This window comes from Ammospiza caudacuta, chromosome 4 (genome assembly GCF_027887145.1).
Source record: "Ammospiza caudacuta isolate bAmmCau1 chromosome 4, bAmmCau1.pri, whole genome shotgun sequence".
Lineage (NCBI taxonomy): Eukaryota > Metazoa > Chordata > Aves > Passeriformes > Passerellidae > Ammospiza > Ammospiza caudacuta.
Genome location: NC_080596.1, coordinates 63,620,029 through 63,647,846, shown reverse-complemented (window position 1 = coordinate 63,647,846; position 27,818 = coordinate 63,620,029). Strand labels below are relative to the sequence as shown.

At 36.4% G+C, this 27,818-nt stretch overlaps 1 protein-coding gene across 2 annotated transcripts in view; it reads right to left on the bottom strand.

Moving 5' to 3' along the window:
• Nucleotides 1-27,818, bottom strand: part of LOC131556659 (complement C1q tumor necrosis factor-related protein 7) — a 114,631-nt gene that overhangs the window by 20,740 nt on the left and 66,073 nt on the right. The window contains exons 3-20 of one of the 2 annotated variants that reach the window (XM_058803435.1): nt 26,916-27,004; nt 26,312-26,413; nt 24,426-24,527; nt 23,424-23,600; nt 23,105-23,252; nt 21,801-21,937; nt 20,704-20,835; nt 18,609-18,818; nt 16,350-16,453; nt 13,460-13,600; nt 12,888-13,044; nt 10,580-10,809; nt 9,510-9,687; nt 8,183-8,339; nt 6,944-7,091; nt 4,893-5,031; nt 3,859-4,062; nt 402-494 (exon numbers count right to left, since the gene is read on the bottom strand). In XM_058803435.1, the coding sequence (XP_058659418.1) occupies nt 402-494; nt 3,859-4,062; nt 4,893-5,031; nt 6,944-7,091; nt 8,183-8,339; nt 9,510-9,687; nt 10,580-10,809; nt 12,888-13,044; nt 13,460-13,600; nt 16,350-16,453; nt 18,609-18,818; nt 20,704-20,835; nt 21,801-21,937; nt 23,105-23,252; nt 23,424-23,600; nt 24,426-24,527; nt 26,312-26,413; nt 26,916-27,004 (2,648 nt within the window). The remainder of the gene's footprint in view (nt 1-401; nt 495-3,858; nt 4,063-4,892; nt 5,032-6,943; nt 7,092-8,182; nt 8,340-9,509; nt 9,688-10,579; nt 10,810-12,887; nt 13,045-13,459; nt 13,601-16,349; nt 16,454-18,608; nt 18,819-20,703; nt 20,836-21,800; nt 21,938-23,104; nt 23,253-23,423; nt 23,601-24,425; nt 24,528-26,311; nt 26,414-26,915; nt 27,005-27,818) is intronic. The other variant, XM_058803431.1, reaches the window with a different exon arrangement.

Genomic DNA, 27,818 nt, shown 5'->3' with positions numbered 1-27,818 from the left:
AATGATTTTTAGAAGTGATTAGGGCCACTTTCGTGGAGCTAATTAAGTTCTTAGCATCACAGCCTACAACAAAGAAAATGGTGAGGAGGGAAATCACTGAATTCCTGGGACTCAACAGTATAAAACTCTGGGGCATGGAGCAAAGAAGAATTTACAGAACTGACAGAAATACACAGAATGGCTTGTCATTTTGTATATTGCATCATTCTCAATAGCATTAAATAACGCAGACCTCCAGTTGTTCAATTACTCCAGTTTCAGGCCTAACTTGGAATTTTAGATGTCTGTAGGTCACATTTAGAGATGAATCAGGTTTTAATATTCAAGGAAACAAAGTATCCAAGCACAAAAGCAACATACAGCCGACAGGAATATGGTGAAGCACATATTTAGCATCTTACCTTCTGCAGATAGTTGGCAACAACTGCTCTGTGTGAATCTAGGTAGTTTTTGCTGTCAATCACATCCCTCTCTTGCACTCTCTTCTCATAGTCCTAAAGATATTTATTACAGTTTGTGCTTCAATATATATTCAATGCTTTATCACATATAAGAAAAAATGCTAAGTATTTCCTTAATAATAATGTATGGACCACAGAAAACCACAGCAGAGTGAAGTTTGAGTAGTTTGTGAATTATTTCTCGTTCATGTAAAGCTATTTTTAATGCTAGTGTATACAACATATGCTAAATTTTCATTAATAGAGACAAGAATACCATTCAGTTACAAGATTCATGTGGTTTAAATTACAATGAATAACTTGACAATTTCCCTTTCTTCTTTGAAAGCTGAACTTTGACCTGCTGTTATAAACTGAAATTCCATTTGAACTGGAAGTGGCTTCACTTATTGCTGCTTTAACAGGAAGAGTTCTTTACAAACAGAAATGATGCAGTCTTCTTGGAAGATGGTCAGAAATCTGAACTGTGTTTTAATACTATTAAGTACTTTTCCAAATAATTAGTAATTATTAATTATTTTCATAGGGTGTAAAACTCACTTGGTGAGTAGAACTGCACTTGGTTCTTAGGGAGAAGTATGTTGGTGGGATATCTCTCAGGGCTGTGAGAGATAGATGGACCACAGTGAAAGCTCTACTGAGAGATGCAACTTCTATTCACAAGTTTAGGAAAGTGTCTCATAAAATAAGAAAAGGCTGGAGGTAACACTCAGCTTTCAAGCAAAAACCAGAGCTTACAAGAGGCTCTCCCAGGATCTGAGAATCACACTGGCTTCAGAACCACAGCTAGTTATGTAAAAGTACTCAGTAAAATTAATCTTCAGGTCTGAGCTCTAACAGTAAGAACAAACAGCTCAATGTCTAATTAGTGTCCTCTAAAAAGCAAAGGGCCCCTGGGATTGATAATATTCTATTTCTTCACAAGTGACCTGGATGAGGAAACTCAGTGTACTGACAGCAATTTAGCCAAGGATACTTGATTAGGAAGAGTGGTTAATGTGAGTGACTGAACCATAGTTCAGAGGGCTCTTTATGACTTAAAACTATGACAACTGAAGCCTCAATTATAAAAAGGGAAAATTCTGCATTGAGGGCCAAAAAATTTCATGCACTGGCACAGTCTGGAAATCAATCAGAAGAATAACAGCCATATTAAAATAAGTGTGGGTTTAATGGCAACCAGTGACATGTTCTTTTGGCAAAAGGCAAACCACAGGATAGATAAGGATCAGCATGTCCTACAGACAAAGGGAAACTACCATCCTCTCCAGCCTGACACCGCAGAGGGCATGCCTGAAATACTGCAGGCAGTCTGCAGCTGCCAATTCAAGAGGCATTTGGAGACAATGGATGGGATCCACTGAAGGGCTACTAACACAGCAAGAGGCCTAGAGGACATGACCTACAAGAAGAGGTCAGAATCTTAGATTAATGTAGGTTTGAAGAGACTTCTGGTGGCCATCTGATCCAAACTCTCAGAATCAGAACAACTCCAATTAGAATGCTCAGGGCCTTGGATTTTCAGTATCTCTGGAGATGGCAATTTTACAAACTTGATGGACAATGAGCTCAAGAACTTGAACACGTCCTTTGTGAAAAATGTTTTCATTATGTTTAACTGCAATGTCTTTGGGAGTAACTTGTGTCTATCATCATCTCACCTCTAGGATGAGTCCCTCTCTGTTTTCCCTGCACCACTGGGTACCTGAAGGGTGCAGTAAGAAAGTCCCACAAGCCTTGCCTGCTTAGGCAAAAACAACCTCAGTCCTTCGTGCCTCTCCCTGTAGGTCATGGCTTCAGCAGCGCACATATTCTGATAGCTCTGTACTGGACTTGCTCCAGTGTTTCAGAGTCTTTCTTGCACTGGGCAAGGTGATCAAATTCATCAGGCTGGTGAGGAAGAGATTAATGAGCAATGCAGGATCTGCTCACAACTCTTTGAGGGGCAAAAGGACAGGGTGTCAAAATCATCTCTCTAGTTCCAGACAGTACAACAAGGGAAAGCAGCCATTAAACACAACCTGGAAGGCTCAGGTTGGATGTGACTTTTTTCTTTCTTTTTTTTGAACAATCTCTGGAAGGATAACGAAGCACTGGAACAGGTTATCCAAAGGGGCAGTAGAGTCTCCCATTTAGAGGTTTTCAAGACTTGGCTAGACAAATAAACAGCTGACCTCATCTAGTGCTGGCAACAGTACCACCACTTCAGTGGAAAGCAGGACCAGATGATCTCCAGAGAATATTTTACAAATAGTATTTCCATGATTCTGCAAACTTCCAGACCTTTTTGCCAAACAGCTAGTAAATCAACTGGGAACAAATCACTTGAAACTTAATTTTGAAGATCACAGCACATAAAATAAACTTGGAATGGCAATCATGGGTTTATCCAATTTATCTTAATGGAAAAAACCAACAAACCTCCATCAAAATAATTCTTTAACTATGGTTTTCAAATTTTGAATGGTTACATAAAATGAATGAAAATAGCCCATAAAATGAACTGGATCAGAAAGGTGCAGCAAACATGTGGTGCATCTTTAAATAAAAGATACAGAACTAATCTAAACTTACAAAAATAATAATATTTATTGCAAAGAGATATGTCTGAATTAATAAATATCTTTTAAAAATATTATCATACAATAGAAAGGAAAAAAAGAATTTTTCAAGTAAATCTATGTCAGAAGAAGTAGGGATGAAACAGTGTTTGCCAGAATCTGAGATGACTCTGACCCTCCTAAGCCAATGAACATACTAAAATGTTCCTTAGCTACATGAATTGCTAAGAACAAAAAAAATATGCATGACTTAACAGTAATAACAGAGTTGAGATAAAAATAATTGAAGTATAATCCAAATAAAAAATTGCACACATTGCATTTCAATAAGGTAATTAACAGACAGGCAAGGGCAAGGTAAGCTAATTGGAGCAATGTACTAAAACAGAAATATCTGTAACACAGGCTCTAAGGAAACAAAAAAAGGTTTTAATTCTTGTTAGAGTCATTGCTTCTAATAGTCATCCCCTCCCCCAAAAAAGGGCTCAAAAGCTAATAGGCCTAAACCTGAATTATCTCTAAATTACCTTTTTATATCTAAAATCACTTTTTAAAAAAGTATCTCAACTTTAACGAAAACTACTAACTCATAACATTTTTGCCTACAGCAGTTTTTCTGTTTTATTTAACTCTGAATGAAGTATGGCTATGGAAATATTGTCTTGGAAGGAAGCTAGATTAATTAGATGAAAATACCACTAGAAAAGACTGAAGGAATATTTTTTTTTTTCATGTCAGCATAGCTTTACATTCTTTAAAGAAACACTTGACTTAACAGCAAGTCAAATATCATAAGCATTTAAACTAGAAAAGAAGTATTCCAGAAAACATTCTACCTGGAAGATTTTCTCACTGATTTCTCGTTCATGTAAAGGGACTTGCTTGTAGTTTCTGAACTCTGCCACCTCCTCATTTCTGAGCTGCAACAGTCGGAATCTCTTTGATCTATTAAACTCCTCATCAGAAACAAAATTAAATTCTTGCTGCAACTGTTCCAATCTGAAGAAATCAGGAACGTGTGCCTCTCCGCTTGTAGTAATCTAAATTAGTAACAAAAATATGAACTTTTTCATACAAAGTGACAAAAATCTATAAAATAGCCTTTATAAGTTTTGCATGCATACTGCAAGGATGTTCATTTTAAGCAAAAGCAATAAAGATGGATCACACAGACCAAACACCAAGTATTTTATAGCAGTGTTTTGCTGAGCAAAGCATATGAGATTATACATTACAGAATGTAATAAAATTCTTTTTCCTTGTATCATAAACAAAAGATCAGAGAGTATGAAAACTATAACATGCCAGAGTAACCTAGGAAACTGTACAGTAAGGGAGACCCATTTACAGAACTTCAGCTTTTAAATAGCTATGTAAATTAAACAGCTATGTAAATAAACAGCCATGTAAATTAAACAGCTATGTAAACAGCTCCTCAATTTGTTGTTTAGAAAAGCTGAAGCCTCTACAAAACCTGAGATCTCTGTGCAATCCTCATTAATGAGCAGCTTCTTATCTAGTACCACACAAGTACATTGGAAATTCCCATGTATTTTAAGGAAACAACAAACTCAAAATCCATATTTTGTTTTTAATTTATTAACTGATCTGTATGCACATTCCATTACACCTATTTTTGCCACTACTGAATTAATTAATAAATCATATTCATTAATATGTAAACAACCCAGTACTAAATGCATTAATCATATTTTAGTAGATATTTTGCTTCTTAACATTCACACAAGAATGTCCATCACAAATTCAAATGCTGCTACCTCCCTGGATGCATGCAGATTGCCTGGGGAGGTTCTGTTGATCAGGAGCTCCACAGCCCCAGCAGCCCCTCAGCTCTGAAAACACCACTTACCATGATCAGCTGCATCAGAGCTGCATTGTTTGGGTCATTGGGATCAAGTTTTGCTTCAGCTGCCCACTTAGCTAGTTTCTTCATATCAGTTAGGCCTGATGTGCCAATGGATGCAATTGCATCAATATTTTTTAAAGCACTAAAAAGATAGAATTGACACAACTTACACCTAAAGCACATTTGATTCAGCAATATAAAAAAAGTATTTAAAACAATCTTAGAAAAACCCAAAAAGCTCCCCACAACCAGAATAGTAGATTCCAGTTCACAGTTCTTAGCTGTAACTATGAAACTGAGGGAATGATCAATCACAAAGCAAAGTAAATGGGAAATATGAAGGAAAAGATGGAAGACAACTTTTATACAGCTAATAAGGTGCTTTTTGATATACTCCTGATATACCTATGCTATTCCATGTTGCTGCAAGTAAGAAGATAAATTGCCTCACACAGTGAAAGGTAACATAAAAATTTTGACAAAGAACGTCTCAGACATACAGTCCTTGCTTGTGTTGTATCTTAGCTCCTGTCTCTGACCTCTCCTCCTGGACAGTGCTTTCAGCTCTGTGTTTCAGTCCACATCTCTGCCCCCTCCTCGCTGTTTCTGCACAGACCCTGAATCATCCCCTCACCATGTCTGGGACTGCTGCCAGCACTCTGCTCTGCCTGCCACGTCCAGACTGCCTGCTGCCTGGAGAGGACACTTGGGAAACCCTAGCAGCCTTCTCTCTTGTGATGCAGCACCACTTATGATCCTCCCTGTAGCTACCAGTCCCAAGTCTTTATCCTCTGGGTGCTCCCACTCACTTTCTTGTATTCAAGGAAGCATGGTAGGTAGTCTGGAGGGCATTTGTACACTGCCCTGCTTGCCATCTGCATCTTCTCACAGGAGCCACCTCTGAAGGCTCACTGCTACTCAAACCTTGACACATAAGGCCAATACACAATATGTGTGTTATTTATTAGCCAAATACCACTGCAGAGGATGTTGCCCCTTCTCATGTTAGGGGTGCTAGTTTGTCTTTCATCTCTACTTAACTTGAGTACTTTCAAGAAAAATTTAAAACTTATAGGTCTGTATTGTGCTTGGTTACAAACAAATACCCAGCAGTTACTGGAGCAGCAGATAAAGCAGGAACGGGCAGCAAAAGCTAACATTAGTCATGAAAATCCTGTCTCTAACCTTCCCAACAGACAATGGAAAGTCACAGAGAGCTGTTCATCTCCACAAGGTGTTTCAAAGAAGAGTGTTTCACAGAAAACTTCCTTCTGAAATTCTTCAGTTTTCCATTTATTACAGTGATTAGTCTCCAGAGTTAAAGTTAGCTATTGGGAATCCATCTTTACATTTTGACCTCATCTATTCTGCTTTCACTGAAGTCAGCAGATACTGATATATTGATCAGCAAAGTACTTGAATGGCTGCAGCTTGGTTAACAATAGTAACAGAATGATTTGTAAGCCAATGTCTAGCCTCTAAATAAAAAAAAACCTGACAAATTAATCAGCTGGAAGAAGTACTCATACTTGCTCAGTATTAATAACTATGGGAAAAATTTTAAGGGTTTATAGTGAAGGTGCCTAAGGATGTTACAAAAGCAGCCTTTATGTATCATCTCTTCAACGTTACAGAATTAAATAAAAGCAACAAAATGGACAAATAATCTACAATAACCAACTTGCAGCCTCAGGGCAAATCAGACATAGCCTCTCCAAATGCACTTCAGATAAGAAAGAAGTGGAGTTTCTGCTCTCAGCAAAATAATTACAGGAAGGTTCCTTGACAATATATTCACTCTCTATTAGAAAATCATAAAATCGAATTAATTAGTTTGAATTTTCTAGAAATAATAGGCTAAAAAGTATAATTTCTAATTAAAATACATTTATCAAATACATGTACCCTAAGATATCTGGAGAGGGTTACAGCACAAAGTAAAATATCTAAATATGAGGAAAAAGATTTTTTAAAGTCTTGATTATGAAATCTTTTTTTTTTAATACTAGTACAATCAGTTTCCCATGAATCACTGAAAATTCATGTCTTATTACCTTGGAATGCCTGTGTTTTGCTGAGATACTGGAGGAATTAAGGGGATTCCTTTTTCTCCAACTGCCCAAGAGACACTACTGGATACTTTCCCAGAGGTCATGAAAGTCATTTTGTTGCTACCATCAGCTTCAAATGAAAAGGACACGCCTATCAAAGGGGAAAAATACAAAGTAGTATTTATGCATTCAAACAGAGCATCTTAATATATTTAAAAATATTCCAGAAAATGAGTAGTCAAATAACCTGTGCCTTTGTATAAAAAGGTTCATGTGGAACCATGGTTCTGCTGTGTGCTGTGGGGAAGAACTCTGTTCTAAAATAATGAGTGAAAGATTCCATTACACCTACAGAAAGGCCTTCCATGTGAGCTGGAAGGAAAGGCTATGCCAAAGGCTCATTGTTTTCCTCCACAGATGTACACCATTTAATACTTCTGGTACTTTTCAGATTCAGCATACTGATATTAACAAAACAGAAATTCAGAGTCAAAAGAATTATGTATGACTGAAAAGTCAGTCCTAAAGCTTTTGACACACATTTGTACATATGTTCATCATAGTCAGTGACATTTACTGCAATGATTTTTTTACCCTATTTTTTTCCTCCTCATTTTTTAATCTATTCTCCTTCAGCTTTATCTGTGTTTATATATGGCAAATTTATGCAAGCCAGTCATCTCCCAATGTTGTTCAAATTCATTATACACACTTGCAAGTCCATATGCGCTATGTATTCTTCATTTCCCCTTTTCCTATCTCTCCCTTGTTTTATCTTCAGCCTAAAGCCTCAGGGAAAAGGTGTGTGTAGGTTGCCAACAAAGCAAACGGGGACAAAAAATTCTGCATATACACTTCTACAGACAGTTTTTCAGTGGTTTAAAACATCAAAATCACTGGAGCTATAATGATTAGTATCTGCTTGCTCTGCAGTGTCAGAGGCCTGATTACTCAAATGCTCAAAAAATCCCAAACATCTTCTATAGCTTGTAAAGCTCCATTAATACAATACAACAAATAATAAACAGACACATTTTTATTATGCAGAGCTTAAAATTAGTAAGAGATAAAAATTCCACAGCAAACTTCAATAATAAAAATCACGACAATTATGGAAGACTCGGTTACAGAAGCTGTGAAGGCTCCTAGCAGGGTGTATTCTGAAACCCACTCCAGCCTCTTACTGCTACATGGTTCCAGCAAAACAAGAAACACTGAGCTAAGGAAAGACAGAGTCCTCACCACTCCCAACTCCTTCATGATCCAGCATCACACGCTGATCACTGCTGAACTCTATTTCCTCCAGAGGAGCACTGCCTGTCAGAACTGCAGTCTCAGGAACAGGTAAGAACACTTCAGCCAACAGGGTGGTACTGCTGATACCTGTAGTTTCATAAATCTAGGAAAAATATACGATGGGGGACGGAAGAAACAATTTACATGGGCATTCTTGAGAAGCTGAAAACATATTGCAGGGTATTTAGAGAAAAGGTTTTACTATGGCTTAAGCATGAAATAAATATTTTAAGGCAATTGTATCCTTTCACTTTCTAAAATATCCAATTAGCAGACATTTCAGCAGCTATCAGCAGCTTAACTTGATGTGAATTCTTCCTACAAGTCCATCTTCTTCACTATTCTAGTGCACCTGAGACAAGTTTGACAAAGCCAGGCTTTTAAGAGCATCACTGTACAATTTGCAACTGCTTGAGACATTCCCTTGGATCAGCTGAAGATTCTGCCTGGCTCATTCTCCCTTGACATGAAAGGCAAGATGTGGCACACAGTCCCCATCCTGGCAGCACTGCAGGTTGCTCCTCTCTTTCCTAGCCAGCTGCAGGCTCAGAGTGATGGATGATTCTCCATTCAATTGTTTTGAATCCAGGAAAATGGTCTTCCTTCTCCTTTTCAATTTATGCATTAAATAAATAAGCAGACAAGGGGTTTTTACATCTTTCCCTGAACTACCTGTTTTACCTAACCAGAGGAGTCTTGTAAAGGGAGAAGCAGGATCCTGACCCTGTTTCATATTAACTCTGAAAAGTACATATGTGAACCATTTATTAATTAATACTTGGAATTGGGGTTGGCAGTGACTTGATTTAACTGCACTGCTGATCAAGTCAAGTGCAGTTATGGACATTACTAGAAATTATTTTTTTTCTTCTTCCCCTCCAGTAAACATTATGAGGGTTTTACTGTGTGGAAAATAACATTTTAAGATGACCATGTTAGTAATTTGATCTGCAACACAAATCAGTTTTTCCAAAATCAAGAGGATGATCCACTAACATATTTAATCACAAGTCCCAATTACTTAATTTCTCCCATCCAAACTATAACTTTTTACTATATATTTCTAGAAAGCATAAGCATCAAAAACATAGCAGCAAAGTTAAAAGTTAAAGACTGGGGAAGCAAGGAAGGAGGGTAAGATTGATGATTTACAAAAGGTCTTTCATAAGTTTTTCAGTCTTTATGACACTATCACAGAGCAAAACACAAGCACTGCAGGAGTAATTACATTTTATATCATCTTTAAAAGTTATTGCAATAAATCAACATCTACCTGTAGTTTCAAACTCTCTGGCCAATTGATTATTTGTAAATTGAAAATCTGTCCAAAGTGAACTCTAAAATCGGAACTTATTGGTCGGGTAACAGTCCTTGACACTTCCTTGGAGTTGAAAAGGACTTTAATAAATGCTGAGCGTTTCTTCACATCCTCTCGTCGCAAAACTTCTGCTCTGTAAATATGTCAAACAAGCTATCATAGCATTTTTAATAACATTTTTATTACTTATTTTTAATGAAAATCTGATTTCTCATGGGGAGAAAGAACCCACCTAAAAATGGATGGTATTCCTCCAAAAAAGTCAGTATACAGGAATGACTTCAGAACTCTTACTTAACAGGTGTTTTATCTTCTTGTGAATATAAAATGATTTTAAAATTATCAAGTAAAATTTTGGATCCACAAAAACTAACTCCATATAAAAGAAGTTATCTATGAAAAAAAAAATTCTCTTCCACCCTCTTCCTCCAAAGCACAAAAATTATATCAAGTTAAAATTTTGAGGTTTTCAGTCATTGGGAGTACAACAGCCAAGCAGTATTCCCTGATGAGGCTATTTGTGAACCAAGTACAAAACAAAGCAGTGTTTAAATTACTGAAATACAGCAGATGTATGTTAAATTGTGTGTGCAAATATGGAAAGTAACAGAAAACAAGTGCATTTATTTCTTTTATCCACAGTGCAATCTCTGGTTTAGTATACAATTCCTTTCTTTTCCCTTTGTTGAGTACAGCACAGACCCTGTGCAAAGGACTAGCTAATGAGAGTGGTACTGCCAGCAGTGAAACCACCTTCTTTGTATCTGCACCCTGTTCTGTGCAGATGCTCAAGGAATAGTAGAGGGTTCAAAGGGATTGTGCAGACATGCATTTTTTAAGTGCACTATGTACAAGGTTAGATGTGACTTGAAAATGAATTAAGTTATATCACCTTCAAAAGCAGAGGTTTCATCACTAGGTGAAACAGAATGGTGAGCTCATGCATCTGAACTTGTATAAACAAGCAATTAATAAATTATAGAAATTCACAAATAAGGTAATTTGCTGGCCAACATTTATCTTACCGAGGACACTGCTCAGTTGGAGTTATGCTTCCTGAGAGGGTCAGCTCAGGAACTAGAATAGGCTCTCCAGGTTTCCTTCTGCAGTTGTCAGCTTTTTCTCTAACCTGCTGCTCTATTTCCAGGCTATTGGCCATTTTAGGAGGGATGGGTTTTATACGTTCCTCACCAAAATCATGATCTTCTGATTCTTCATCTACAAGAGTATCTTTTTTCTTTTTCTTCTTGGACTTCTGCATATAAAAACAATAACATTCTTTCTGAATGTGTTTCAATCTCTTCAATTTTTTCTCTTGTTCTCTTGATTCACAAGTGCTAAACACAGATGGTGTATGTACAGTAAAATGACAGTATAATTTTAGTATTACACACAAATACATAAAAGGTTTCTCTCACTGTAAAGGACTGCATCAGTTCCAGAATTCAGCAATACATTCCATTCCTATGCTTCAAAATAATAATGTGCTCCAAGCAAAACATTTACTTAATCTTCTCTACCAACTTTCAAAATCAGCATGTTTCTTGAACATTCTGGCTAGATGCTGCCTTCTCACTTGCCTGAGCTACCATGTACATCCTGTTAGGATTGAAGGGAGCTTACTCAGCCAGCAGACACGGTTGTTTGAGATGCACTGTCTGCACACACACTGACAAAACAAATGCACATGTGCCACAAACTCTGGAGCACAAGTGCTGTTGGCTTAGCAATATCTTTAGCGTGAGCAGAATGATCCTTTCCCTCCCTTGTGCCAAACAAGAATAAACAAACAGAACAATACAGGCCTTTCAGCATCTCTTGAGCTACAAAACTCCAGTGTTTACATGCATGCCCAGCTTTAAACAGCTGCTAAACAATTCCTCCTTCCACAGACTTCTGGATTACTTGGAAGTACAGCTTGCTTGGAAACACCAAGCCACTTCACAAGACATCATCAGCAAAAGAGGAAAGAGAGCAAACAGATTCTGCTCATTAACTAAAGCAGGAAGCCAAACAACTTGTTCACCTATTGTTCTTAAAAAATAATGTTTCTTTGCCGAATTTTGTGTTATCCTTCTTGCTCCTGTATTTGCTTTTACATTTATTTAGTCCCACCTAGCTCTAGTGTGTTTGATTCATGTGATCTGTACTAGTAAGAAACCAACAGGAGTGATTAAGTTGAAAAGTACTTTGAGTAAAATAAAATAAGGCACTTCAGGGTAAGAAAGAAATGTAATTTCATTCTAAAAGGAAAGAAGCAAAATCCTCTTAGTCTCAAGATAGTTTGTGACTATCACAATAAAAAGATGCCACAATGTTATTTGTGAAGGCATGGATGAACAGTTTGCATTGGGATCAATGTTCATGACTACCTGCCTTCATTTCAAGGTTTACACTTATTAATTTTACCCTACAAGTGAATCTACATGATGCTAATGAGTCATGTGCCCACTTGTGTTCTGATAACAGGAATTTCCAATTCCTGCATATTGGCCTCTTCTCAAATATTTTAAAGCCTTCTATAGAGGCTGTAGTCCATAGAGAGTACATGAAAAGACTCTCCATAAAAGTATCAGCAGACACACTAGATTCTTGAAAACAGTATTTGAAGCATTTTCTTAAGCTTTATTTTTCTTTGGTATTCAAAAACCTAGGGTGCTCAAGCTGGGAAATAATCATAATAAAGTATAATCACCATCACCCCAAGGAATCCAGTATACTGCCAGCTAACTGTGAAAGCAAACCTGATTTTGCCACAGCTGATTTCAAAGATCATCTTGTTGCAGGGTGCTGCTGCAGCACCTGTACTTCCCAATATCCCAGTGAAGCACAACTGAGGCCTTAACTACAGCACAGATTCTTAGCAATAAAGCTTTTCAAAGGTGAAAGGCTAGAATATTAATTAAATCTTTCAGACATTCCTAAACATAGTGAGGCATTCCCAAACACATATTTACACGAGATGATATCAACTGCTAGCTCATTAGAAACACCCCTAATTATTCTGCTTCATCACTCACAGACACAAAGTTAATCCATGCTTTTTCTTTGCAAGAAAGAAATTAATTTAACAGAAATGCTGCAAAGTTACCAAACTGAAAGAAAGAACTGAAGTACTGAAAATCAGTAGCAGAAAAACAGTGCCTCACAAAAAGCTTATACATTCATATTTTTTAATTAACAACTATCTGACTGACAAATTCTAAGCAGACAGAATGTATTTGAACATAAAATATATACATAACTCTGAATTTTTTTTCTGTATTAGAAGGAGAAATTTTTGACACATTTACTAGTAATTTTTTTCTGTGAAGTTGAATGATTTAAACAAACCTGTGTCTTCTTCCAGGATTTCCAGTTATGTAGCTCAGTTTTATACTCCTCCATTTTCTTTTCATATTCTTCCATACATTCTTCTAGCAATTCCTTTATCTCAGCCTGGATTTCTGCTTCATATGCTTTTTCATCTGATTTCTGATCAACCTCTTCCCTTCAAAACAACAATTAGCAGCATGTTACATAAAATTACATAAGGGATACAATTAAGTCTGTAACATATAACAGAAAGCTACTTCTCCAGGAATTAACTTCATTATATCAAAAGTATGTTTTATTTAAAAAGACTAGCATAGATACTCTTAAGTGTTGATAGCAGATAATTACATTAATTCCAGATAGTAACTTTGATTACTCATTAGTCTGTAGACATTCCTTTCTGCTACAGTTATTACTTATTTAAACCTTTCCTCTTCCCCAAATTCAAAAGGAATAGCGGCAGGCTCAAAGTGCCAGCACTGCTCAAAGTCTTACTTCTGCATATCAAAATTCTAAGTTTCTAAATTAATTAATCTTATTACAACTCCACTGCTAGCAAATCAATTACAAAAAGTGTTATCAAGACATACTTCCTCAAATAAAGTTTCATGGGTGTGTTAGTGAACTTCTGAAAGTCCCGGAGGGATTTAATTTGTTTCCAAACTTTGATAATGGTCTTAAGCAATGTTCTGTCCTTTTCTTGTTCAGCATCACGAAGTCTTCTGGTTTGTCTAGAAATACACATACATAGCACAAAATCAATCAGAATTGTCTCACTCAGTGGAACAGATTGAAAACTTGGGATACCAAAAGCCAAGTGACAGAGGTTTCAGGCTGATTGATGGCTGCAGTGGTTTAAATCCAAGGAACATAAAACTCAGACTTGAAGATTGCAGGATTTGATTTCCTCCTATATTCCAGTCTCTTTCATTTGTAACAATCTGACTTCAGTTAAGTCTGTTCTGCAGACATCTCACAGTTTTTGGAAATGCTTATTACAGCTGTACATAATTTAAAATATTTTAAAGTAAATTCATGTAAACAACAGCCCAGAAAACCTTCACTGCTGCTGTGAAGTAATGCTCATTATATGTGTACATTACAAAAGATGTTTTAAACTTCATATGCCTCTAGCTCCAGTAAGAAGGACCTGAAGAGATGAAGTAATGTAATAAGACCTTTGACAGACATAGAGGATTCTTAATACAAACAAAATTAACACAGTCTTTTTTGTGTCTCAGAATTGATATTTCACATTTCAACCCTCTAATTTGTTTGTAAAAGAGCTATTTATTAGCACTTTTAATGACCCTCACACACTTCCAATGTAAATGTCCATACAGAACACGCACAGGCTGTTTCCCCTATTATCCTGGTACAAAACCAAGTCTGTGATTAAAAAAAAACCAATGTAAACTAACACATTGCTACTTGTAATGTTCAGAGAATGTGGAAAACAGAGAGAGAGTTAGAGGTAAGAGAAGAAAAACATCATACATCATTTAACAGCATAAGCCAATCTAGGGAAAACAATGAACAAAGAAGAAATGCAGACTTCAGAAAGCAATATGAGTAACTTGTCCACTTCATGAGCTAGCAGTTTGCACATTACTTATCCATGTAGCAACCTTTTCTTTTTTGTCTACCAGATGACGCCAGAAGATGAAACACGAGGAACACAGAGATCAGTAACCACACTTATCTCATGTATGGGATTTGGAAGTAGGACCTTTCAGCAGAGAATCATCTCTGCTAAAATACATTACCCACAAGAACCTGAATCATAGAATGCACAGCATATGCTGGCTTCCTGCTTCAGGAAGTGAAGATGAATTTCCTAATCTGCAAAAGTTTTCTGTATTCAGATGACATTTCTTTCTCAAGCCAATGGAAAATTACAGCTTTGATCTCCAGAAAGCAAAGGGTATACATCTGTTATGTTATTGCAGGGTGGAGGAAACAATCAGATTATTTTCCATGCTATATGTCTGTAACTTCTCACGAGTGTTCTACATTGACCATCAGGGAAATGCAACGTTAAAAGAGAGACAAGGCAGGTCAGATGATTTTACCAACATAAGTGGTCCAAGTTAGTACTGAATACCATGACAGCAAAAATTCCTGAGCCCATCTGAGCTTCATATATGTAACAACTTCCAGTAACAGAGCTGTAGCCAAAATGAATTACAGATATGAAAAGCTCTAGAGTAATCCCAGCCAAACTCATCTCATGTTACTTGAGCAACACTGATCTCACTGATTTCAGCTGAGTTTCTCCAGATTCATAATAGCATGAAACTGAACTAAAGCACTCCAGATAGAGAAAAACACATCAGATACACAGAAGATGTATTCTTTCTTGCTGGAGTTCACCATCAAGCAAGCCTCAGGTGCCAAAACCCAAGAATCTCATTTCCACAGTGAATCTTCCCATCTCCATTCTCATGCTTTCCCCAGTGAGAGCTCCTGTCTCTGAGGTACAGTATGGTAACTGCACACCTCCTGCTCCTTGTCCTCTAGCAGATATGTTAATAAGATATTGGTAAAAGCTATTCCATTTTCAATTGAAGGAATTCTTTTTCCTTCAGTATAAAATAATAAATTATAGACTGCTTTATGTTCTAAGAGGAGTGTGTGGATGCATAAGTTTAGCAGATGTAAATTTCAAGGCTGAAAGTAGAATTGGTATTAAAAACATTTTTCTTCTTCATATTGTGTGTGTATAATGTGACCCATTACATCACTTTATAGTTGTTTCTTTAAATGAATACATTACTGCCTACTCTTAGATTGTGAAAATCTTTCAGACTTTTGTTATTTGCTAGTTAAAAGGGTGTTCAGTATGGATATCCAAAATAACTTCTTTTTTATCATACTGCTAACACTTACAGCTCATCACTGTCCATTTGCCAAAAATAATACAAACTGTCACTACCAAGCCAAAAACTGCAGCACATTTTTACAACTCAGCTTTTCTCCAAGAACAATAACTGTGATCTTGTAAAACAAAATTCTACCACTTTATTTGTATTAACCCATTGGCAAAAACATGGCCAAAATACCTTAGAATGGGAAGGAAATCAAGAACATTTGTGTAATGAGGAAGAGGATGGAAAAAAATAGGAGTTTTGTCTGTTAAACAAACTACTTATTGCATTGCAAAAGCTTTGTGCATCCAGCTGAAGTATACTGAAACTGTAATTAAATTTAATTATAGAAAACATAGCAGTAAATAGCTACTAAGAAATTAATAAATATAATCAAATTATACCACTTTTGAATGAAAATTTCAGCCTAAACTGTATTTTCTTCATAATGTTTTATGCAACTTATCAGTGAGAACTCTTAAATTCTACTCTAAATAGCTCCAGAAGAATTTTGAGGATTTAAAAGTCTGACATGAATCATATTCTGTACCAACACTTAAAGAAAAAAGGAATACAAGTTTAAAAGCCAAGAATTGAATGAATTCATACCCACCTGATCTCCATTTTGTATTCAGGTATGCTTTGCTGAGCCACAGGAACACCATCCCCACCAGCACCTTCCACACTGTACTGCACAGCACTCCTCAAAGCATGCAGCTTGAACAAACAAACAAAAAAGGCAATTAACAGATGGCTTAACAAGGTATCCAGTGTGCTGCACTTTGAAAGGAAAGAGCAATTACTAATGACAGAAAACCCTGAACTACCCTGATTCTGCATTTACAGGGTTTTGCCAAGTCTGTGAGGCGATTCCTCAGCATGACATTTTAATTGGGATCCCTGGATATAGGAGGAAGAATTAGTAACTTTTATCACTGCAGCAGATCTAATCAAGGGGAAGACTGATCTAGGGAGCATTCTGAAAGCTCAGGAATGAAGGGTGGAAGTGGATAAAGACCTCAAGTCAGCAAAAACCCCCAAGTTTCACAAAAGCCTTTCTTGGGACTAGGAAGGGCCACTAAAGGCAATATTTAGTGAATTAGAAAATCCCAGAATCACAGAATAGAATCACAGAATTATTAAGGTTGAAAAAGACCTCCCAGTTATAAACTAAACTATAGCACTAAGTGCCACATCCAGTCATTTTTTGAACACTTCCAGGGATAGTGACTCCAGTTCTTCCCTGGCCAGTGCATTCCAATATATAATCACCATTTCACTGAAGAAATTCTTCCTGATGTACAACTTAACCTTCCCTGGCACAGCTTCTGGCCAGTCAATCCTCTTGACTTGCCTGGGATATGAGACTGACCCCCCATCTGGTTACAGCCTCCTTTCAGGCAGTTGTAGAGAACAATAAGGGTCCCCCATGAGCATCTCCAGGTTAAACCACCCCTGAAAAGAGACTGTAGACAGATGTTGGTCTCTTCTGTCAAGTAACAAGTGATAGGACAAGAGGAAATGGCTTCAAGTCTCAGGGAGGTTAGGTTGCATCTTGGGAAAAATAATTTCTTCACTGAAAGCTTTGTCAAGCAGTGGAACAGGCTGTGCAGGGACAGTCACCATCCCTGGAGGTATTTAAAAGATGTGCAGACTGGCACTTGGGGGTTAGTGGGCTAGTGATGGATGTGGCAGTGCTGGGTTAATGGCTGAACTTGAAGGTATTAGAGGTCTTTTCCAACCTTAATGAAGACATGGATAACCCAATTGTTCTGTTTCAGACAGCATTAAGGCAAATCCTTCAAAACTAACAGAACAAAATATACCAAGGAATTATTTTGAGACACTGTATGAAATGTCTAAATGGTCTGCTTCACAGAGCACTAAAGTAAATCCTTCAAAAGTACTAATAGAACAAAGTATACCAAGGAATTATTTTGAAACACTATGAAATGTCTGTCCATCATTAGGACTAGAACCAAATGCTTTATATAAAAACTCAGAAATATCTCTATACCACCTACTGACCCTCATTACACCAATATAAAAATGAGCTTGTATACAATGATTATTTTCCCCATATAATAGCTCTTTAATGTATAAAATAATGACCATTAGTTTAAGGAAATCTGAATGTATATGTACTTAATAATCCAACTAATCTTTGACAGACAAGTGTTCCTGTGTGCCCTGATGACATCAGAATTGTGCTGACAATGCCTAATGTTCATGTACACACTTAAACCAGAGAAGACCACTGCCATTACTGCCAATGTACAGAGAGAGGAAGAGGTGGTACACAGGAGATGAGCAGCCCTGTCAAGCTCACCCAGCAAGCCAAAAACAGAGCCAGAAACAGAGGAGTCTACATGCAGCCTTGGGTTCTGCTGTGTCACAAGAGTCCCACAGTAAATGTGGCAGCAGTTTGCATTTAAAACACAGCATCTGTCACAGACACATACCTGGAAATGGGTTCCACTTCTGTACAATCTGGTGAAATTAAACTGCTTCCTTTTACTTTGATTTGATAACTGAAACTAAACTTCACTAACTTCACTAACTCCATCACTGAATAATGTCTTTTGCTGTCTCCCTGTCAGACCTGCTGCACACAATCCTGTAATGTCTAATCTGTCACTCACTGGGAAACATTTTGGGTACTCTAAGGAATACTATGCAAAATGTTATTGTATTCCTTTTACCTCAGTTAATTCAAAAATCAAATAAATTCTTAATCTTAAAAATGCAATTCTGCGCTGAACACACAGCAACTCAGTAAAATATTTAGGGTTTTAACTCATGACAAGTTCAGCTTTTACCTTAAACTGTCATGTCACTGTCTCAACAAAGTATGGAGACAGAACAGAAATACCTTGTCTGTGAGAAGTTTGGTAAGATTCTTCTGTTTTCTTGCTAAATACTGATCATATAACTGAGCCAGTTTAGCTGCTAACACATGCTCACGGCTAAAACAGGGATGATGGGTGAATATCAGTCCAGAAATATCAATATCCAATTGAAACATCCCCTGAAAATCTCCAGGTCCAACAAGATACTGATTGGTAGATGTCATTTTTATTGCCTGAAAGAAAAAAAAGAATAAAATAGATTTACAGATTCTTACAACAGTATCTTTCAAGGATTTTCTTTGTCAGAAAATGTCCCATTTAGCTACATTTAAATGCTGAGTCAAACTGTGTTAACTTCTTGCCTTATTGACAAGTGGGTGGTACAAAACCACCATGGATATTCTACAAAAAAGTATTTTTATAGTCCATGTGAGGCTGAAATAAGAAGTCATCTTCCTATGCTGAAAGTTCTGCTGAGCAATGAAGAGAATGACACTGGATAAGAAAAAGCAGAGCCTGCTAGTTCTTTTGACACATTTGTTTAGTATTGTTTTGTTTCCTCTTAGAACTGAGCTCTAGGATAGGGTCCAGCTCTCAGAACAGCTCTCTTTGTAGATTAGGAAAACAAGGAGCTCTCCTTGTAAATTGTATAGATTAGGAAATATAATATATTTCCTAATATTTTATATATTGCTTCCCCATTCAAACACCAGGGAAATTCACACCAACAAAGGCAAATGAAAGTTTTCAGCAACAAAGTTTAAAAAAACTACTTCAATCCACTGGACAGAAAGACATCCATGGCTTACATCCTCAAATTAATGAAATCAGAAGATAATTAACACTGCTTCCAGCCTGACTACTCCTGCTCCCTTATTAGGATCCTTCAGAAGACATTCACCAGAACACATTCACCAGAGGCACTGTGGTGCTGTAAAAGATTTTTAGTTATGTAGTGTTTGTTGTAGTCCCTTCCTGAGAACAGGAAAAAGAAGGATTTGGAAGGAAATTTAGCTGTTGCATAGGACTTACTTAGCTCTTTTACAGGCCTGATATAAATGGCCATGAAACACACTGGAGTCCACCTGATCCTTCCACATTCAGTTCCCCATCAAAAGATACCATGTGTCATAGGAATGACAACTTTGAATTCCTTATGCTTTAACTATTTTTCTGCCCATAAAGGACCCTTAAGCCCAGTGTCTTACCACTGTGACTTAGATATTTCTATGTCACTGTTCATGTTAACATGGTGTTCCTGAACCATGAGCTCCCTTGGCCTATCTTTACATGATCTAAACAGGAAATTTCTCCTGCCTGCAGAAGCACCCTGCACAGATCTGTGCCACTGGATATGCAACCCTGTGGGTTGCATATTTATCACCAGCATCACCTGAAGAGCCACATTTAAATCTCAATCAACAACAACAGTCAGAAACACTTATGTGTCCCAGATGAGCACTCTATTTTGAAGTCTTAAAAATCAGCTTTTCCAAAGGGTAATAGAGTTCTGGCAAGCAGAACAAGTAAAGCTTGCTTCAAGATTGCTGAATGTTTTAATTGAAACTTATTTTGATTTGCACTGATTGCACATTGAAACTGCTGTTTGCCAGGGTAGGTATGCTGTGACTGGAAAAAACCAACAAAACCCCTGCAAACAAAACAAAACAAACATGAAAAACAACAAAGAAAAAACTCCACAACCTCCCCAAAATATCTGAACTGATGCTACATAACTCAAAATCAGTCACTGTCTACATGAGCAAACTCTATATATACACTAATATAGGAACTACTCTACTTTGGCATGAGAATATCCAAGGGAGCCTCACAATGATCTCAGTGGCTCACAGATTTTAAGGTGTTTGTCAGGAGCTGACACTTTACTGCTTCAACCAGCACTACCTAAACTCTTTATCCTTTTGTATGCGTTTTTAAAGGAAAAAACAGATATATATACTTAATAAAGTAGAACTGATTTAAAGAACATATATGAAATCACAAAAACCAATCAATAGTCATGGTTCTTAGCACACAACCCTTCATGTCACCAGGGTTTCTGGTGCAGAAGAACTGGGACACTGAGTCTCAGGAATCTCATATATGAAATATGCTTACCTTCCTATAGACTGTTTCAAGTTCTGGTGCAAGGCCTTCTTCAAGTGAGAATATTGGAGGCCTAGTACAAGACTGTTTAATTGGATTAGGCAATGCTAAGATTTTGCCATCATCACCAAACCATTCTTTCCCCTACAAAGGAAAAGAAAATTATATATTGTTTCTTACTTTATAAAGGAATTACTTGCAAAATCATAATTATTGTAAAAAATACAGAATAAAAGGTGACTATGGATTATTTGTGACTGAAATAACCAAAACTTTCCTAATACACCAAAATGAAATCTTAAAATATACTAGAGGTAAGTCTTGAAATTAAAAGACCAAGATGTTGCTCGAACTTTGATTATACTGATTTACTTTTCCTTCAACATTCAGTGTTATAGATTTGAAAGAAAAAAAAAAAATCAACATGTCACTTATTTAAATGTTATTTTCTTAAATCACTAAAATGGAAAGAATTTTAAGTCTTGTTTTACACAAGAGCTCAATGGCAGCTCAGATGATTTACCAAAGCACCTCTCAAATCTTCTAGTCCAAAACCTGAACTACTTAACAGCATCTTATGAAAGCCAACCAGGTAAGTATTTAACAAGCAATTGCTATCCATGGCCTTGCATGTTCAGCATTGTCCTAATTTAGCCCTCTGCTCTCATTACCTGGATTCAAATACAGCTTAAACCAGTGCAGCTGTCCAAGGATGCTGCCCTACCCTGTTAGTTTCATACCTGTTTTATATACCTTGTATTTATATTTATTATTATTTTCAATACCTGACCATTGAGCCAAATGTTGATGTGAGAACACCATGAAGCCAAGCAGAAAACTAACTGGGTTCAAACTCCCCATTCAAAAATTTTAGAAAAGACATCAGTTTTGTAAGACCCAGTCTGATGTTCTGACAGTGGCGTTACACTAAAAACAGGCTCCTACAAAAATATCTATTTCCCAATATCTGATGCTGCTGAACATTTTGGAGATGAAAGCCCTATATTAGCAAGACCATCCACTTACTTAACTATAACAAAAATAAGACACTTATAAAGATAAATAAAATACTGATAAAAGTTACAACTGAAAAGGTAGCAGTGACTTACTTGGTCCTGTCTGAGTATTCTGTTTTCTAAAATATTTTGATTAGACTGTGTTACAAAGGGCCTTTCTCCAGTGTAAAGACCTTCATCCTCAAGGTACCTGGGCTGCATATTTCTAGGCATCTTCTCAGAAGCAGGCACTAATGAGACATTAAGAAGAAAATCATGTAAAATGTCTTGTAACTGTAGTTTTAGTTTGTTAATTCTTAAAATGATTGGCATTGTGTATTAAGTATGCTGTCAGAAGTATTTTACTGCAAAGGTAAAAAAGAAATATAGAATTATAACAGGTCCTTATCTTAATCAAGATAGATATCTCATACTAGTACCACAAAGCATCACAATTCTAATAAACCAATAACTAAAAATTTCCTTACCAAAAATTACTTCCAAGTTACTTGGTGGCAATAAGTGTTAATGGCTGCTTGCAGAACAGTGTAAAAATCCTGGAGCACCAACTGACTAGAGAAGCATTTCTAAGTCTTTCCAATGGAAAATGAAACTTTCAGACTAATCAGACCTTCAGTTAATAAATAGTTTGCTTAAGATACAAAATCATACAAAATACAAAACATGCCTAAAAGAGTTATTTCAGCCAAATAACAGCAGGTGGAATTTGAAGACCTGCCTGCAAGGCTGTTTCACTGTGTGTGTGGATTCAGTATTTTTGAAGAAGCAATCTCAAAACAGGGAAGGATTGTGCTCAGGGTTACAACAAAAGTTCTCCCCTAAATCAGAACACAGTGGATCACACAAGAAGTAGTCAGAACTAATTTACAAGACACGAAAAAACAGAGGCACACAGTGTCAAATATTATGTCATTGCACTGCAAGCTGCATTGGTACCATTCCAGTACATACTGGGAGACTTGCTTCTATTTCTTCCAGTTCAAATATCAAATAGCAAGTGATACTATAACACAATTTTTTAGGACTTTGAAGTTCTGTGGGAATAAAGCAAAAAAGGCAGAGATATGATCAATGCTGCACACAATAAATAACAGCAGAAGAGAGGCTAGCACTTTGCATTTCCTACAGACAGCAGTGAGGAAATTACCCCCAAGCAACTGAGGTGCCCTGAGCACACCTGCCAGTGCAGCAGGTGCTGACCTGCTGAGGTGTGCATGCTCCCAGCTGATCCATCTGCCAGACATTCTCACACTCGACTGGATGAACAGTGTCAGAGAGCTGCAATGAAACATCTCTCTCTGCTGCCAGACAGTCAGTACAAGATTTACTCAGCAGATCAGAGGGTACCATGCCATGCAAAAATCCAGGAACCAGATGGATAAGCACAATCTTCATACCTGCTAACATGCTGGGAATGAAGAGAAATTCTTTTTCCCTTTTCAGTTGCTCAGTGTAGCTTTCACAATCAACAGGTTTCACTACTACAAGGTCTTCATCTGTCTGCCCTATGAATAAATCATCTTTCACTAGGCGTACATCTTCATCCTATTGGTTAAATGCAAACTTCTCTGTTAGTTTGTCTGTTTCTTAAGAAAGTTTCTTGAGAAAGTACACTTTGAGAATTTTTAAGGAAACCAAACATGCTGTTTTATATAGACAAATAAAATTAATAAAAGTCTGAATAAAAAATATTAACATTAATCCTATAGTTCTCACCATTTCGTCCTCCTCTTGTTCATCTTCATGAGTTTCGTCACATTCCTCTTCTACCTCTTCTTCTTCACTTAATCCATTCTTTTTCATGGCTCCAGTTTTCAATTTCTCTGTTACAGCATCAAAATTGAAGGTAAAGAAATTATATGCTTCTTCCTCAGAAGGAAAATCATTCTGTAACTAAAAAAAGAAGACAAAGATAATTTATTATGGTATTCTTAAGAAAATTAGGGCAAGTGAATAAATTGAATAAATCTGCCCATTAATAATATGAAACAGCAGCATGTATAAACATTTGTTACAAGATAATTATTATTTTATCTCACACAGAACTCACTCAAATGCTGAAGCTAACTGAAATTGTAAATGATTCATGAAACTTTCTCTATTTCTATATATTAATTCAATATTTCTTGCAAAGTTTTGTTTAAAAAGTTACCTGGTCTAATTTTAACATTCTTATTGTTTTAAATCTAAATAATTTGTGAATCAGAACCCCAAAGTTTAAGTTCTGGCCATATTGCAGGTACCCAGGTAAATGATATCAAGAGAAATTTCTAATGGCCTTTTGCCTCTGAAGGATCCAGGACCCTTTAGCTTTAGGATGAATCCTCTAAGAAAAGAATTAACATTAGTACTTTGTGGCTAATAAATATCAATATACTAGGATGTAAAATGCTTTAACTGCCAACTGGTGGCATTCAATAAAAAGGATTTAAACAGAAGACGCATTTTTCCTGTAAACTCCAGTAGTGTCCAGATGGATTTACTAGAGCTTTTTGGGTTTTTTAATCAAATGTCCCAAAGCCATTCTTGTATTTGATGAAGGTTCCTTTTATATACTTCAATTGCTGGCATATACTGCTTATGAATTTTTAAATGAAATAAAATCTTCGCCACTGCTTAAGACTGAATTCTGTCTCCTTCTTCAAACAGAATCATGAAGCCATATAAAGGTTAAATTAAATTAATATTAATTATTGAAATGGAGGAATTGGCACTTACTGTTGACTTTTGCTTAAGCTTTTTTACAGAATCACGAAACTTTACTTTTGATGGTAAGTGTGAGTCACCCTCTGGCATCTCCCTGAATTTATCATTGCCAGACTGCATAAAAACATATACATAAGTTTTAGCATACATTTAGTGAATCATAAAAAAATGCAAACAATTGACTACAGTTATTAGATATTGGATTTTTACAGAAAAAAACAACAAAAGAAAACATCACCACTGTGGTAACAAAGGGATTGCATGTTTATTTTACAAGGGTACATCTAACTGTTAGCTAATTCCTTTGGGTCAAGAAATAGACTGCAGAGTATGAAGAAAAGGTTCATTGCTTAAATGACAGTAGCTGTCTTCACTGCTGCTGGGATCATGGTTCCTGCACTCCTGAACACAAGCAATCCCAGGCTGATGTCCAGAGGGAGAGCAGGGAGGCAGCAGTGGCTGCCCTGGGCAGACAGCCCCAGCAGGGCCAGGGGTGCTGCGGGCAGGGGCTGCAGCCCAGGGCAGCCAGGGCTCCTCTCAGACAAGCCCTGCTGCAATCAGGAAAACCCTCTTTGGTATTGTTTGTAAATGTGGTGTTCATTGCTTGGTGGCTGAAATACACACTTGATTACTTAGTTTATTCTGTCAAACATTATTGCTAGGCTACTCTCTAACCCCATGGGTGACACACCCCTGCCTTTCCTTGAAAAGAGGTATCATGTTTATCCACTCCCAGTCAAGATCACTGTAAAGGTCACTGGTTCTGAGGTTGCTTCAGCAACTTTATTTAACTGCTTTAAAGTGATTGTCATTAGGCTTAACCAACAAAAACACATCTACCAGTCTATCTGTTCTTCCATTTTATCTGTTCTTCTTCTTTGTGGCCTAATGGTTAGATTAAAGGAAGACAATTCTTAAGTTTACCTCTATTACATCCAAATTTCAAAATAATAATTGCAAAAAGAAAATTTCAGACTCTGTCAATCTGATGACCACTTGTTTAACAACAAAACAATACCTTGTGCATAAATAAGTACAAGAAAGAAAACCAACATGTAGAAGGTTTCACATATACTTGATATAAAATTAATAAACAACTCTAATAAGTATATCACTTCTGTATTTTCCTAATATAAATATATCAAAACAGTATTACTTAATAAAAGCTGTAAACAATTACTTATTATAATATAACATTGCCAAGAATCTTCCCACACCACACAACATGGCAATTCTTCCCTAGACAGGTGACTTAGCCAGGCTAAATCATATTGTTTGGAATTCCATATCAAGGTATTACTGCTATATGCTGTTATTTCCTGGGAATAACACATTCTTTGGAACATATTTTCTACAGGCAATTCTTTTTGTGAATTCTGAAGAATATGAGTGCCAGTTCTGCACAGGCAGAGCCTCTGGTTTTTTTCTTAATAAAAAATTCATTTTTTGACAAAGAACATGCTTATACAAAAAAACCTCAATATAAAATGGTAACAAGGAAATGCAATAAAATACAATGACAAAGTTAATACCTGGCATTTAGCAATTGCATTGTTCAAATTTATTTAAAGCTCTATTACAGTGGGAGCCTTATTAATATAAAGCTCCTGTTATAGTAAATTTTAAATACTTCAAGGGATCTTAAGCAACAGAAGTCAAGAGCCTCTAAATGACACAAGTTTCACATGATATCCATACTACAACGTAAGCAATTTATTACCGTTAAATATATATAATAAAAAAGTAATCAGAATGGTTCCTTTCTGGTTACTAATTCAAACAGCAGCATAATTCTGTTAAATGAAACTGATCTTCAAGAGTGTGCAGACTTTGATTTTTTTCATGTTTCACACTCCCTTTCTTATGATAAGAACAGCAAGACAGAATGCACATTTTACCCTTTTATCCACTCCAACTCCTGGTTTCCTTTCTCTGGTGCCTTTTAAGCGCCTTGGTTGTGAGCTGGGGTCTTCTTGTGATAAAGTAATTTCAGCTTTTGTCTAAGCAAACAAATGAAAAAAAAATGTTTAGCTGTAATAGAAACAGAAATAGATCAAAGCTACAATGATTCCTAGGAACTCAACACTAATATTTGTGTTAGGGACAGAATCTATAATTATAAAATCAGCTTAAGTGGTTTTCCAGATCCATATATTAATACACCTTATTAAATTGTACAGCAAACACACAAAGAAATCCATTGCTTTCAAAATAGTGTAAGAAATTTTTTGGCAAAGAACACAGAAGGGACTTGTAATGATTGTATCATCTGAATTACAAACCAATGACACCTTTTATGTTACTATCAACAAATTAAATATTAACTTTAGAAAATAGCAATACAGAATTAGACTGTACTGATGAACTGAGTACTCTTTCAGCTTCAGAAATAAAAAAGCAGCCATCCCAACTCAAATCCACATAGCACAAAGCAAGCAAAATGAAGTGGGTGTTCCTTATAGGACTGAGGTCAATCAAACAGGACTTCTGAAGGATTCTTACCCTTGCTGCTTTTAGTTTCTCTCTCATTCGCTGCCTAACAGAAAGCTCTGCAGAGCTTGTCCTTGATGTAGAAGGAACAGGTGGCAACTCTGAAACAAAGAAAAAATTGAAAATGTGTTTAAAATAAATATTTTCTGAAAGAAATGTATGGAAAATAAAACCATTTATACCACAGTCCCATGTTCCAGCAGAAAGACCTTGCATGAGAAAATATGAATGAATGAAACATGTTTTTGGAATCCAGTCCTTACAATTTAAATGCCTTATAATTTAAATGCCTTTAAACTACAACAGATCTACCTTTCATTATATACTATTAACCTCTGTAAGAAATGCTTAAGCACACTTTTAGTCCACCAACATTTAGAAAAGAAAAATACATTAAGATAAACCTCATCACTACTGATTCTACTCAGAATCATTAAGAGATTTGGGAGAATTCTAATATTTCCAAATTATACAATTTATTGCTTGTATTTCTAGAAAAGAAACATCCATTGCATTTGGAAACTTTCAAAAGAATGAACAAGGTGCAAGTGCTAATCCCTTATTTTGCAAGAATTTTCAGCATCTGCCTGAATCTAACACCTTTAAAAGATTTATTAATGATTTGAATGGTGCAATAGTGTTTACTTGTGTACAGAAAACACAAGCAAGAATTCTCAGAAAGTCACATTTTCTCACAGATGGCCTTTGAAAAGTTTTTGGAATTGAGAAAAAACTCTAGCAATTTTTGAAACTTCAGGCTCATGAAAGATTATGACACACAGAAAAAAGGCTCTGTCTGCTGGAGATGGAAATGATGAACTTTAATTGCAGTTTGAAAGGTGGGTACACACTGGAAAAAAAATTAACTTTGTATTCTAACACTGGAACTGAGTCCCTTAAACAGTTATGGAACCT